At 42.6% G+C, this 12473-nt stretch overlaps 1 protein-coding gene across 2 annotated transcripts; it reads left to right on the top strand.

The window, feature by feature from the left end:
• Positions 1-906: 906 nt before the first annotated feature.
• TP53INP1 (tumor protein p53 inducible nuclear protein 1) lies at positions 907-8905 on the top strand. 2 transcript variants are annotated; one of them, XM_009275475.2, is made up of 4 exons: positions 914-1192; positions 1641-1992; positions 3632-3665; positions 6634-6750. In XM_009275475.2, the coding sequence occupies exons 1-4, from the start codon at positions 1081-1083 to the stop codon at positions 6649-6651; spliced, it is 516 nt and encodes a 171-aa protein (XP_009273750.1). In that variant the 5' UTR covers positions 914-1080; the 3' UTR covers positions 6652-6750. The 2 variants fall into 2 exon arrangements, with proteins under 2 accessions (XP_009273749.1, XP_009273750.1); XM_009275474.2 differs by lacking the exon at positions 3632-3665 and having other exon boundaries at positions 907-1192; positions 6634-8905.
• Positions 8906-12473: the final 3568 nt, after the last annotated feature.

The raw sequence follows: 12473 nt of genomic DNA, 5'->3' as shown, positions 1-12473 counted from the left end.
CATATATAGTCTTTACTTATTCAGCTTCTTTAATGGCTTCTATTGTCTTTATTGGCTCATACATAAATATTCAAAGGCTGCAAGCATGCTGATCTGAGGTGCTTGAACATTCAGCTTCTCGGTAGTAATGGGATTTTTTCATCTTAACTGCCAAATGTAGAGTTCAGGTTTATAGTGACTAATTACATGTAGATTTAGGGAAGCATATTGAGAAATAAACATTGATTTTAATTAAGTATACAAGTTACTTTTCCTTGTTACTTAGACTTACCGTACATGACTAGTTGGGCACTCGCTGTGAAAATGATCCCACCGGTAACTATGTAGTGCACTTTGAACCTGAAGAGGGGATGTGCCTTCCCACTGTGTTAACTTGTAAGCAGTGGCCCTGAACTGTGTGTGATGGGAGAGAGAAGATACGCTGCCTTGGGCACCCCTGGGAGCCCTTGCAGGAGTCTCTGGGAGAGATGTGTGGCTGTGTCAACAGAGGCAGCACGATATCTGGAGCAGAAAAATCTGTGCTTGCCCTTTGCATCTCTCTCTGACCAGGAAGACAGATGGGGAGCTGGGGAAGCACCTCAGTGAGCATAGGCATAAGGCTTCTGTGCAAAAGTTGTCTCCTCCTGTAGGAGAAGGTGGGGACCGACAGCTGAACAGACCTTTGCACGGGGAGGAGGATCTGGAAGAAGATGCTCAGCTCTGAGGAGAGACCTAGAGACCTAGGCTTTTTCTGTGTGTATCTAGCTGGGAGGGAATGGTGAATGCCAGTGAAGCTGCCTCTCCTCTTAGGGAGAAATGTTCACTGGTGCCTCAGACTGCACTAAAGAGAGGGTTTTTAATTTGTTCCCTAGGGATGTTACCTATTGCTTTGTCATTAAGACCTCTGTCATCATTTTTTTTTTTTGCAGGTTTCACGTAAACTGTTTACCAGTCATGCCTCTGCATGTCCCATACCTAAGCTGATAAAGCATCTATGCACTTTAATCTCAAGTCTATGCCACTCTTCTAGTACAGTGTGAGCTGTGCCTTGAACCTTGGATATAAAGATCTACCAGCCAAAGTCTTGTTCCTGCCTTAGTAATGTTCCAGAGGTTAAATAACATGCTCATGGGAGAGATTAATAGCTTGTCCAGCCAAGAGCCAGAGTTCAGTGAGAAAGAAGATGACGAGTGGATTCTGGTTGACTTTATAGGTAAGACGTCTGTCAAACGTAAGCTCTACTTAGAAACCAGTAGCTTGGGAGAAACTTTACCTAAGCAAAACCAGTGTGGATTAGAGCATAGGGTGTCTTCCAAACAAATGTACCAAAACATGTTATGTAAACTGATGAGAAAAATGATGTCAGATTTATAAGCCTGACACAGGCTTCAGCAGAACCACTTGTACAGATAAAATATGTTTGATTTATTAAGCAATTGTATTGCTTTACTGATAACAGTTGTTTTACGTGTCTAGCATGGCTCATCAGGGAACTCCCTTTTCCCCTCCCCTTGCTTTTAAAAAAAGTAATAAAAATTTGTATATGTGCTGATAGGGGTTTATTTCTGTTTCTTTGTTGGTTTTTTGATATCCTGTTTCTGGCTACGTGCAACCTTGTTGCGTCCATGGGTTCCTCTCTACTGACTAATGGCCACCTACAGCGGACACTTGCACTAATTGCTCTGTGGAGGAAGCAGACATCACTGAAGCATCGGCTGTGGATGGCTCTCCTGTCTTCTCTTGTTTACCGTCTCCCTTGGAACACTTGCCAGAGGCCAGCGAGTCTTGCTTCATCCAGTTTGAGTCATGTCCCATGGAGGAGAGCTGGTTTATCACCCCTCCCCCATGTTTTACTGCAGGTGGATTAGCCACTATCAAAGTGGAAACCAGTCCGATGGAGAACCTCCTAATAGAGCATCCCAGCATGTCTGTGTATGCTGTCCACAATACCTGTCACGGCCTTAATGAGTCTGGATGTGGAGATGAGGAGTTTCACAGCCCAGGTAGTCCCAGGTATGTCTGACTTCTCCTGTCAAGGAGCTCTGTTGCTGAAAATATCTGGTTTCTACTTGATCAGCTTAGACACTTAATACTGAATTTTCCAGCTTATTTCAGCAAGTGAATAAAGCATGAATACTACACAAGGTGGGTAGGGTGGTCAGGGCTGCCTGCCTGCTTAGAAAAATGTTATACAAGATGACTGTGTCAGGAAACAGTTGGGGTATGCTATTTTGACACTGCAATGAATATTTATGGAGCCTAATTGTTCCCTTGCAGAATACGCTCCGGTCCTGTTGAAACTGGTGGCAGCTACCCATATAGCTGATAACGTAGATTTGAAAGCACTTTGCCCCCTCCAGAGCTATGTGTATTTTTCATAACTGTTAGTCAGTACCCTTTTAGTCACCTTGTGAGATGAAAAAATATTACTTTAATTATCCCTACAGGGAAGTCCCTTTTGGTATTTTTTGTTCCTCAAGGTAGTGATAGATTAGGACAGGATTAAATTTTTCCACAGGTGGCTTGTGGAAAAAAAGCAAACTGAAATATTCCACAAAACTTACTCCCTTCAAGGTAAAAAATAGTGCTGCAAACTTCTTACCTTGCTAAAAGTAGAAGTTACCTTGTTTGATTTTTGCAGTCCTAAAGATCCAGCCATGTGGAGTTACTGCAGATGCATGTTTGCCATGCACTGCTGCTTTGATGGTAACTGTCCAGTATATACAGCTATACAAGTATAGTATACATAGACGTATACAAATAGAGTATTTCTACCATTGTGACTCCACACTTGCCCATGTGTTCATTGATTTGGAAATAATTGGGTGTTTCATGAATCCTGGTTAATAGCAAAGAGTGACTTTTCCTCCAATCTGGTGCCTATGCTTAGAGACAATTGAAAATGGAAAGAAAAAAAAAATCACAGTATAGTAAGCTTTGTTACACAGGAAAAAATGAGTGTAGTGGTAGAGTTGCTGTAGGTAGATGCCCATTGACCTTTCTGATCACTTCCTTGCCATATTTAAAGTTCTTACTTCAAAGAAATGGGTGACTTGAGATGTCATGCTGCTGTATAATATTGAAGTATAGTGCCGATAATATTGAAGTATAGTGCCGATACCATTAATCTTGGAGAACAGGAGACTTGTATAAATATTTGGGGAGGGCAGTTTGTGATGTTAAGCATCAAGGGTCTAGCTTAACTTAAATCGGGGGGAGGGAAGCTATGAGCACATAGCACCTCTTAAAAGGAGGGTCTGAAGGAATTAGTAACACACAAAGTCAGTGTCTGACTTCTCTGTGACTTGTGAACAAGGCATATTGGTATAAATTCTTCTCTAGAAGAATCCTGTGTTATGCTATGTGGTACAGTTAAGCTGCTTTAATGTGTTGGGAAGCTAAAGGTGTGATGATCCTCGAGTGGTGTGCAATTAAGTTTTTTTCCACACTGAACTCTGTGCTGTTGCTTCGTCAGAGGATCTAGACTTTTGTATAAGAGTTATTTTGGGTGGCAGAACTGGGAGTAGAATTAAGTCTAAAGCTGAGGTAGACTACAGAAACTGGGAAAATCAATTACACTGATAATGCAGTAAGTTTCAAAAGCTGTTTTGAAGTGTCTAGTGGTTTAATGGTTGGCCATTTAACATTGTAGGGCCAAGAAAAGCTGCTTAAGGCACACTGGCACAGTAAGTACTACTGTTTTGGGACAGTGCTTTTTGTTTGATCAGGCTGCTAGCAACACTGCTTCCTCTAGAGCCTTGTCTGCCAAAACAATACTGGTTTCAGGACTAACCTTTGTGCCAAATGATGTTACTTGATCAAGCCTAACTACATCTGCTTTAACAGGCAAAATGCTAAGTGCAGAAAAATTACTTAAATATTAATTGGGGCGGGGTCTGAATACCTTAATGTTTCTTGTGAGGTCTGGCTCTATAGCACAACTAGCAGGACACTTTTGCTTTCTAGCAAAATAGATGCTGGGGACACAGCAGTGAATATATGTAGCAGCGGTCTGGCTTTAGACACAGCCCCTCTAAAATGACATTTTGACAACATTGATGGAGGCTCATAAGCCCTGTTCTTTCGGTGCCTGGAGCTCACTAGTGCCAGGCTACCAAAGAGAACTACTAAGATACCGAAATGCCGTATTAAAAGAGTATGGGGCCTTCTAGCTAATTCAAACCACCTCTGCTATCCTAGTTTCACTTCAAGGTGACAAATAGAAAAGTATTGGTTTGCAAACCACTGCTGGAAGTGTATTTGATAAGAGGGGAAAAAGCTTTAATATCTTCAGTCAGCAATTTAAACTGTTTTTTTCTCCTTTTGTGGAAGAAATCTATTTGCTCCTTTTAAATTCCTTTCAAAGCAAAAGGATGTCATATAAACTTCCCCCTGTTTGTCAGGTTAGTCATATTTTTCCATTACAAACCACAACGCTCTGTATTAGCAGTTGATGCCCTTCTCTAGCTAATGACATGCAGTGAGGGCATGCTTAGGAAATACAGGTTCTAGTAACACAACATGGTGTGGCTTCCTAGCTCCTTACAGTTTTCCCCTGTAAGACTTCATTTGGAGTTCTGCCTCCAGCACTGTTGAATGTTAAGGGATTGCCCTGCATAGAAGACAGTAGCCCAATATTTGCAGGCACCCTCATGTGAATTAAACTGGTGTAATCCGCAGAGAAAAATGTTTACAAGGCACTGTGAATTGATTTGTGCTATCTTACTTGTTTCTTGCTTTGTATTTCAAGTGCTAGGTTTAGGACAATATCCAGTTAATGAACAGGGGAAAACGAGCATGTCACACATGGCTATTCTGGAGTCTGTAGGCTTCAGTCAGTCATCTCAAGCTAGCGAAGGAGCCAAAAGCAAGTGGATTTGGATATTTAAAAGAAAGTAGAAGGGAGGAGTATTCCCTTGCTGACAGGGAATATTTTGCTCCAGTGTGAAGTCGGGGGAGGCAGAAGAGCTCACTTCTGTGCAGGCACCTGCAGCCCCCCCAAGAGCAAGGCTACAAGGGTGTACCATGGGCATGGCAGACCAGACTTGTCTACAGAGACATCATACAATAGAATCATAGAATCATTGAGGTTGGAAAAGACCTCTAAGGTCATCGAGTCCAACCGTCAACCCAACACCACCATGCCCACTAAACCATGTCCCTAAGCGCCTCATCTACATGTCTTTTAAATACCTCCAGGGATGGGGACTCCACCACTTCCCTGGGCAGCCTGGTCCAATGTTTCACCACTCTTTCAGTAAAGAAATTTTTCCTTACATCCAATCTAAACCTCCCCTGCCGCAACTTGAGGCCATTTCCTCTCGTCCTATCACTTGTTACTTCGGAGAAAAGACCAACACCCACCTCGCTACAACGTCCTTTCAGGTAGTTGTAGAGAGCGATGAGGTCTCCCCTCAGCCTCCTTTTCTCCAGGCTAAACAACCCCAGTTCCCTCAGCTGCTCCTCATAAGACTTGTTCTCCAGACCCCTCACCAGCCTCGTTGCCCTTCTCTGGACACGCTCCAGCACCTCGACGTCCTTCTTGTAGTGAGGGGCCCAAAACTGAACACAGTATTCGAGGTGCGGCCTCACCAGTGCCGAGTACAGGGGCACAATCACTTCCCTACTCCTGCTGGCCACACTAGTTCTAATAAATGCAAATTAAACTCTTCCAGAAGAGACTTTATTATAGAGTCATGCTAGTGCTGAAAAACAGACTTCCCAAGAGACCTCTTGCTCATGCCTGAGCAAGCTCCTGGTCTTGCAGACATCTTTCCTGGGCACCACTGAGTTGAAAGCTAGTCGTTGGGTCCTGGGCGGGGGCAGAGATGGCAAGCAACTCTGGTGCCACTGGTCTCACACCAGCTGTGGCATTCAGACTTGGAATTTGCTTTGCTTTTAAAACTGCCAGGCTATTTTTAGCTTTACTTTGGAAGTTTCAGGAAACACCAGTGATTGTTCTGTCAAGTAGGGAAGTCCTTTTTCAATATGTCAGTCCCTGCTTGCATAGGCTGCTGATTTGTTTTTTACTAGTGCATGATGGAGTAAGGGTTTGCCAAAACTGCTGACTCTGCTCATAAAATCTAGAGGGCTGGTTGAGGAACAATCCTTCTAAGTTTTCCTCTGTGTGTCACAACTGGTCTATCTTTCCCATTCCTCTGCATGAACATTGTTTGGATGTATTTGTGTGGCTGGCAATCCAAACACACTGTCATTAGTGTGCTCCTGTTTTTCAGGCTGAACCACCTATGCTCAAGACGATTTTTAAACCAAACTTTGCCTAGTGGATAACTCAAGTCTTCTAAAGCTGGAGCAGTGTGACACACATTGCCTTATATTTCTGATTTATATTGCATCTTGGGCTTAGGGAGGCGGGGTCAGGAAGGAAGGGCGCAATAGCATAATATGCCAAAAGTCCAAAGGCTATTGTGGTGCCTTCACACTAAAAGTGAGTTAGGAGCACTACGTGTTACTTACCAATGTGGTTTTCCTAAACTGGCTTGACCTCGCCTCAGCCCAAATGTCTGTCCAGTAGATTAAGGGTGCACTTTTGAAATGCTGGATGTTGATGTCTGTGTTCTCCTGCCCTCTATAGTTTGCATGTATTTCCAATGCACCTCAGTAATGACTGATACCTGCTTGTTATGTTTCTAGACTGGAGGCCCGAAATGAAACAGGACAGCATGTTCACTGCTATGTCACAGCTCTTGCTACTCGTTCAACTTTTCTGGAAAAAACCAAGAGCTTTCATCCTACCCACTGGATAAAAGAACATAACGAAAGACACTATCTCAACAAAAACGGTCTCCGTCGCCAAAACCTCACCAGGGATTGCCACTCTCGGCAAATCAAGCACAACAGACTGTTTGTTCACCAGCCTTGCCAGCGTCAGTTCAATTACTGATGGCTCTCGTGGTTTTAATCTATGGTCTAATTGTTTTTAGGTTGCTCTTGTTTTCATGCATAGTTAAGTGTGGTCAATCTGAAGCTGGTCATCAATCCTTCAAACACAACTGTAACTAGTGTTGCATTCTCTTGAAATGACACACAAATCTCTGAACATCTTGCAGCAAGTTCTAAACATTGATGTTAAATATCAATGTCTTGGAAGCCTATCAGTATGATAGTTTGTGTGCTGTTTTATAAACTATGATGTATAGATGGGTTCTTAATTGGTATTTTAAAGAAACTTAACTGAGATGGAAATCAGTTACACTTTGCATTAATCAAAGTGGAGTTAGAAAATTTGAGGTTAGCTGTATGCTTTAAAGACCAGTACTTGACAGCTTGTGTGTCTGTCTATATTCAGTATATATGATTACTTTCTAACATGGAAATTTTATAGCTGCCGGTGGATATTACATAGCTATGCCGAACTGTTACAAGAAGGACATCTAATCTAAATTGCCTAGAACCTACTTGTGTTAGTGGAATCTGTGTAGGTGTGTTGGGTACTTAATGTGGGTATCGGAAAAGGGTTAAATGTCCCCCCCAGTATTGTTGCAGTATGATATGGCACTGTGTTACAGATGTAGTACCTCACAGTGGAGTGGAAGGAAAAGTGGACCTATGGGTTAAGTGCAGACGCAGAACCCAGAGAGCTGAACTGGGTGTTACTTGGCACAGTTCGAGTTCTTACTCCCTTTCTCTAGCTCTTTCTCTTTCTGTCTTTGAAAGATGTATTTCCCCTACCCTATTTCATTTAATCTCTAGTCTAGTTAAAGGAAAAAGATGGTGGATCAACCATTCTTTTAATCCTATCAGTAGCTGACTGCTCTTTAAAGAAGTCAGGCTGATGGATAGCTATTTCTGAGCTGCTAATTGCTGTTAGATTGTCTCATATTTACAGATTGAGAGTAGCTCAAAAGTAGCTAGAAGGAAGGTTTTATCAGAAGCTGTCCTAATTTTCTCTCGTTCTCTCTATGAAAATGAAGTCTGAGTTAATTGTGACTGGAAATGAAGGGCAGTGTGTGGCAGGGAGAAGAGCATGCTGAAAAACAGTCTTACACAATTAAACACAGTGATAAGAGGGTGTATAAAAATTGAGATAAATCGGCAGTGGCTGTTCTCCTAGCCCATTGGGGGCAGAAGGACTGGATACAATTCTGTGGGCCAACAGGAAAGAAAAGCCATTCAAAACTAACAAGTAGTTTTCTTAAGAACACTGTGTGAGATGTTTTGGAAGTTGGCAGGCACTTAAAAAAAAAAAGTAAAGTTTACCTGTTTAACAAAGAGTGTGTATTACACAGCAGCCACGTGGCATGCCGAACCCTGATAGATCAATCTAGGAAGTAGATTAAATGGCTGTAGAGGTGAGGAAACAGAAATCTGCACTGAAAGAAGGGGGGAAATATAACTAAGTTTATCCCCCTTTCTGTTGGTGCTTAATGTGACTTACTGTTTTTCCTTGTGTTTAGTGCCTAGGGCATTAAAGTGTTAACATTCAACCATGTCTTCCAGTAGTCCTTATACAGAAGTTAGTATGAGTCGTCTTTGAAACTAGGCAGGATCAATAATGTGAATTATTCCAGACCTATGAAGTATTTGAAATTCAGCCAAATGCTTCAATTTCACTGAAGCAAAAACCAACAATTTGGATTAACCTTGATGTAGTGGTACTGTTGCACATTCTGCAGCTAGAATTGTTGTGGCATATACTTAGTGTACAGGAAACAACATTTATAATCTGTTTCACTGCAGATGTGCTGCTTCACTGGGATTAGTTGGGATTGTTGCAAAGGGATGATGACAAATTGTTAAATGTATAAAAGCAAGAGGTGCTTTCCTGGATACACTAGTCTTTTTTTTTTTTTTTTTATAAGACACATTGAATTCACATGGACAGTGAAAGAAAACAAAATTGGTCACATCATGTGTTTCCAGAACAGAGATTTTGTTACTGCTCTTCTCAGCAGTATGTGCCCATGTCCATACAATTTTTTTTTTTTTTTGTATAAGACACATTGAATTCACATGGACAGTGAAAGAAAACAAAATTGGTCACATCATGTGTTTCCAGAACAGAGATTTTGTTACTGCTCTTCTCAGCAGTATGTGCCCATGTCCATACAACAATTCTTTTGTGGTCCAAATACTCTGGTTTATCTGCAAATAGCTGTAGCTTCACCAATCTCTCGTCTGTTCACTGATACTCTTACTAGCCTCAGATTATCTACCTTTATCACTCCAACTTTTTGCCCAGCTTAAACTTCCTTCTCCTCACCGCCAACTCTCTAGCTCAGGAAAATTCTTTGCTTTCCTTTATTTTTCTTTTTATATAAAAGTAACTGCTTTCCTTCAGCTTTAATTTTCTTAAAGTGAAATGAAGGAAGATGGAGTTCTCCACCTCCCCGTGTTGGAAGGAGTAATCCTTCAACTTTTAACGGGGAGATGAAGTTGAGAGTATAAGGCTCCCAGGCATTACAATGAGAGCCTTGGTCTGTTCTTCTCAGTAGGCAAGTAAATGCAACTTTAGACTGCTCCTAGAATTGGGAGATACTGATCTTTTTATACTACATTACTAGATGACTTTCTGGTGATGAAAACCTATATCTTTCAGGATATAAACTGTTTTGTTGCACAAAGCTGTGCATCTCAATTTTTAATATTGGAAACCATATTATTGTGTGAGAGAGTACTGCATCAATGGCTTTTTGTTAATTTGTTTTACGTATTTATGTTGGTCTAGCCCTGTTTTGTGCCTGGAACTGTTGGGCAATTAGATTTGTTTTGGTTTTCTGTTTTAATAGCGAGCTATGTGGCTTTTTATATGGTTTTCGAATTGTATTAAAGTGTGTGTGTGTTTTTTCTTGTAAAAGTGGAGGCCTTGCACTGTCTCATACTGATTGATATTCATGAATCTTGCTGAAACTGTATTTTCATATGTATTGGTCAATAGACAGATTTGCATTTTAAACTGTGCCTTCTACACAGCAAACTTGAAGATTCAAAAGGGACATTTCAGTTAGGATTAATACTGTATGTCAGTCTATGCATATATGGCAGCTTCTCTCCAGAGCCACTTCTTTATTTGTAGCAGTCCTTTTGATATGGAAGAATGTCTGGCTCTTATTTTTAATAGTTTAACACAAGCTGAAAACCGACAAAATACAGCACTTTGCCAAAAAGTAGCGTTGCTTAACCAGTGTGTATTTACTAAAGCGGTCTTCTGTATTTTGTTTTCATAGTGCGTTCTGCGCACCATGGGGAGACATGATCTTAACTCTCAATAAAAAATGGTCTATTAAAAATTGTCAGTCTGTTCTCTTATGTTACAGGTCAGTCAAAATCCAAATGCCTGAGTACCCCATTCAGGTGTGGTAGGTGCAAGTACTGAGTATCTCAGCATGCTTGCTCTAGTACAGAAGTTCTCTTGGGAATCAGTTTCCACTGCTGATCAAGTGACAATACGTGGTCTAAGAAGTGCTTATACATCTCTGCCAACTGCTGCATTTCCTGGTCAGCATGCAGAAGTGCCACAGGTGAACAGGACAGAGACAAAAACATATTACCACTTAAAGCATGCACAGGGTCGGGGGAAGGTTTTTGCTTTATCTAGGCTGAACCTGTCTTGTTTCAACTCGTACCCATTGCCTTTCATCCTCCTACCATGCACCACCGTGAAGAATCTGTATGGAAGACTGATGTTAGCATTCAAGAGGTGGAAGCAGGGACCGGTAACCTGTGAGGGACATAGAGACCCTGTGCAAATGTCCAGGGATGGGGTCAGGGAAGCCAAGCCATCTGTAGCTGAACTTGGCAAGGGCTGTGAAGGGCAACAGGCCTTCCACAGATATATTGGCTGCAAAAGGAAGACTAGAGAAAATGTGGGCCTGCTGCTAAACTGGGCAGGAGTCTTCCTGATAAAGGACATGGAGAAGGCTGACGTAGTCCCTGTCTTCTTTGCCTTGGTCTCGGCTGGTAAGACCAGCCTTTGGGAACTGCAAGCCCCTGAGGCCAGTGGGAAAGGCTAGAGCAAGGAAGATCAACCCTTGGTTGAGAAGGGTCAAGTTAAGAAATGCTTAAAAGAGATGGGACATACACCGATCTACTGGACACATCCATGACTGGCGAAGGAGCTGGCTGATGTCATTGTGAAGCTGTTCTCAATTATTTTAAAGGTTATAGCAATGGGCAGGGTTCATGAGGGCTGGAAGAAAGCAAATGTGCTTCCTATCTTCAAGAAGGACAAGAAGAATAGGGTGAACTACAAGACAGTCAGTCTCACCTTGATCTCTGGGAAGGTGATGGAGCAAATAACCCTGGAAACCATTTCCAAACAGGAACAAGAAGGTGATTAGGACTAGCTAGAATGGATTTATGCAGGGGAAAGGATGCCTGACAACCTGATAGCCTTCTACAATTAGATGACTGGCTCAGTGGATGAGGGGAGAGCAGTGGATGTTGTTTATCTTGGCTTTAGCAAGGCTTTTAACACTGTCCCCCATAACATCCTCCCAAACTGCTGAATTATGGACCATGTAAGTAGATGGTGAGCAGGTGTATCAAGAACTGGCTGAACTGTTGTGCTCAAAGGGTTGTGATCAGTGGCATGAAGCCTAGCTGGAGGCCAGTTGCTATTGGTGTACCCTATCAATATTGTATCTTATGCTGTTAAAAACCTTCATTAATGATCTGGGTCATGGGGCAGAGTGCACAATCAGCAAGCTTGCAGAAGATAGGAGGAGTTGTTTATACATCAGAGGGTTGTGCTGCTATTCAGAAGGACCTTGACAGGCTAGAGAAATGGGCTGACAGGAACCTCGTGGAGTTCAACAAGGGGAAATGTGGAGTCTTGTACCTGGGGGAAAAATAACCCCAGGTACTAGTACAGGCTGGAGGCCAACTGGCTGGAAAGCATCTTGGCAGAAAAGTCCCTGGGGGTCCTGGTGGACACCAAGCTGACTATGAGCCAGCAGTGCACCCTTGTGGCCTCAAAAACTAAAAGCTTCCTGGGCTGCATTAGGAAGAGTGTTGCCAGCAGGTGGAGGGAGGTGATCCTTCCCTTCCACTGTGTGCTGGTGAGACACATAGAATCAAAGAATAGTTTGGGTTGGAAGGGACCTCTGAAGGTCATCTAATCCAACCCCCTTGCCGTGGGTAGGGACATCTTCAACTAGATCAGGTTGCTCAGAGCCCCGCCCAACCTGACCTTGAATGGTTCCAGGCATGGGGCATCCACCACCTCTCTGGGCAACCTGTGCCAGTGTTTCACCACCCTCAGCATAAAAAATTTCTTCCTTCTATCTAGTCTAAATCTACCCCCCTTTAGCTTATAGCCATTCCCCCTTGTCCTGTCGCAACAGGCCCTGCTAAAAAGTTTCCCGCCATCTTTTTTATAAGCCCCCTTTAAGGACTGATAGGCTGCAATAAGGTCTCCCCAAAGCCTTCTCTTCTCTAGGCTGAACAACCCCAACTCTCTCAGCCTTTCTTCATAGGAGAGGTGTTCCATCCCCCTGATCATTTTCGTGGCCCTCCTCTGGACCCGCTCCAAC

Source organism: Aptenodytes forsteri, unplaced genomic scaffold (genome assembly GCF_000699145.1).
Source record: "Aptenodytes forsteri isolate BGI_AS27 unplaced genomic scaffold, ASM69914v1 Scaffold208, whole genome shotgun sequence".
Taxonomy (NCBI): Eukaryota; Metazoa; Chordata; class Aves; order Sphenisciformes; family Spheniscidae; genus Aptenodytes; species Aptenodytes forsteri.
This window is presented reverse-complemented; position numbering and strand designations above follow the sequence as displayed.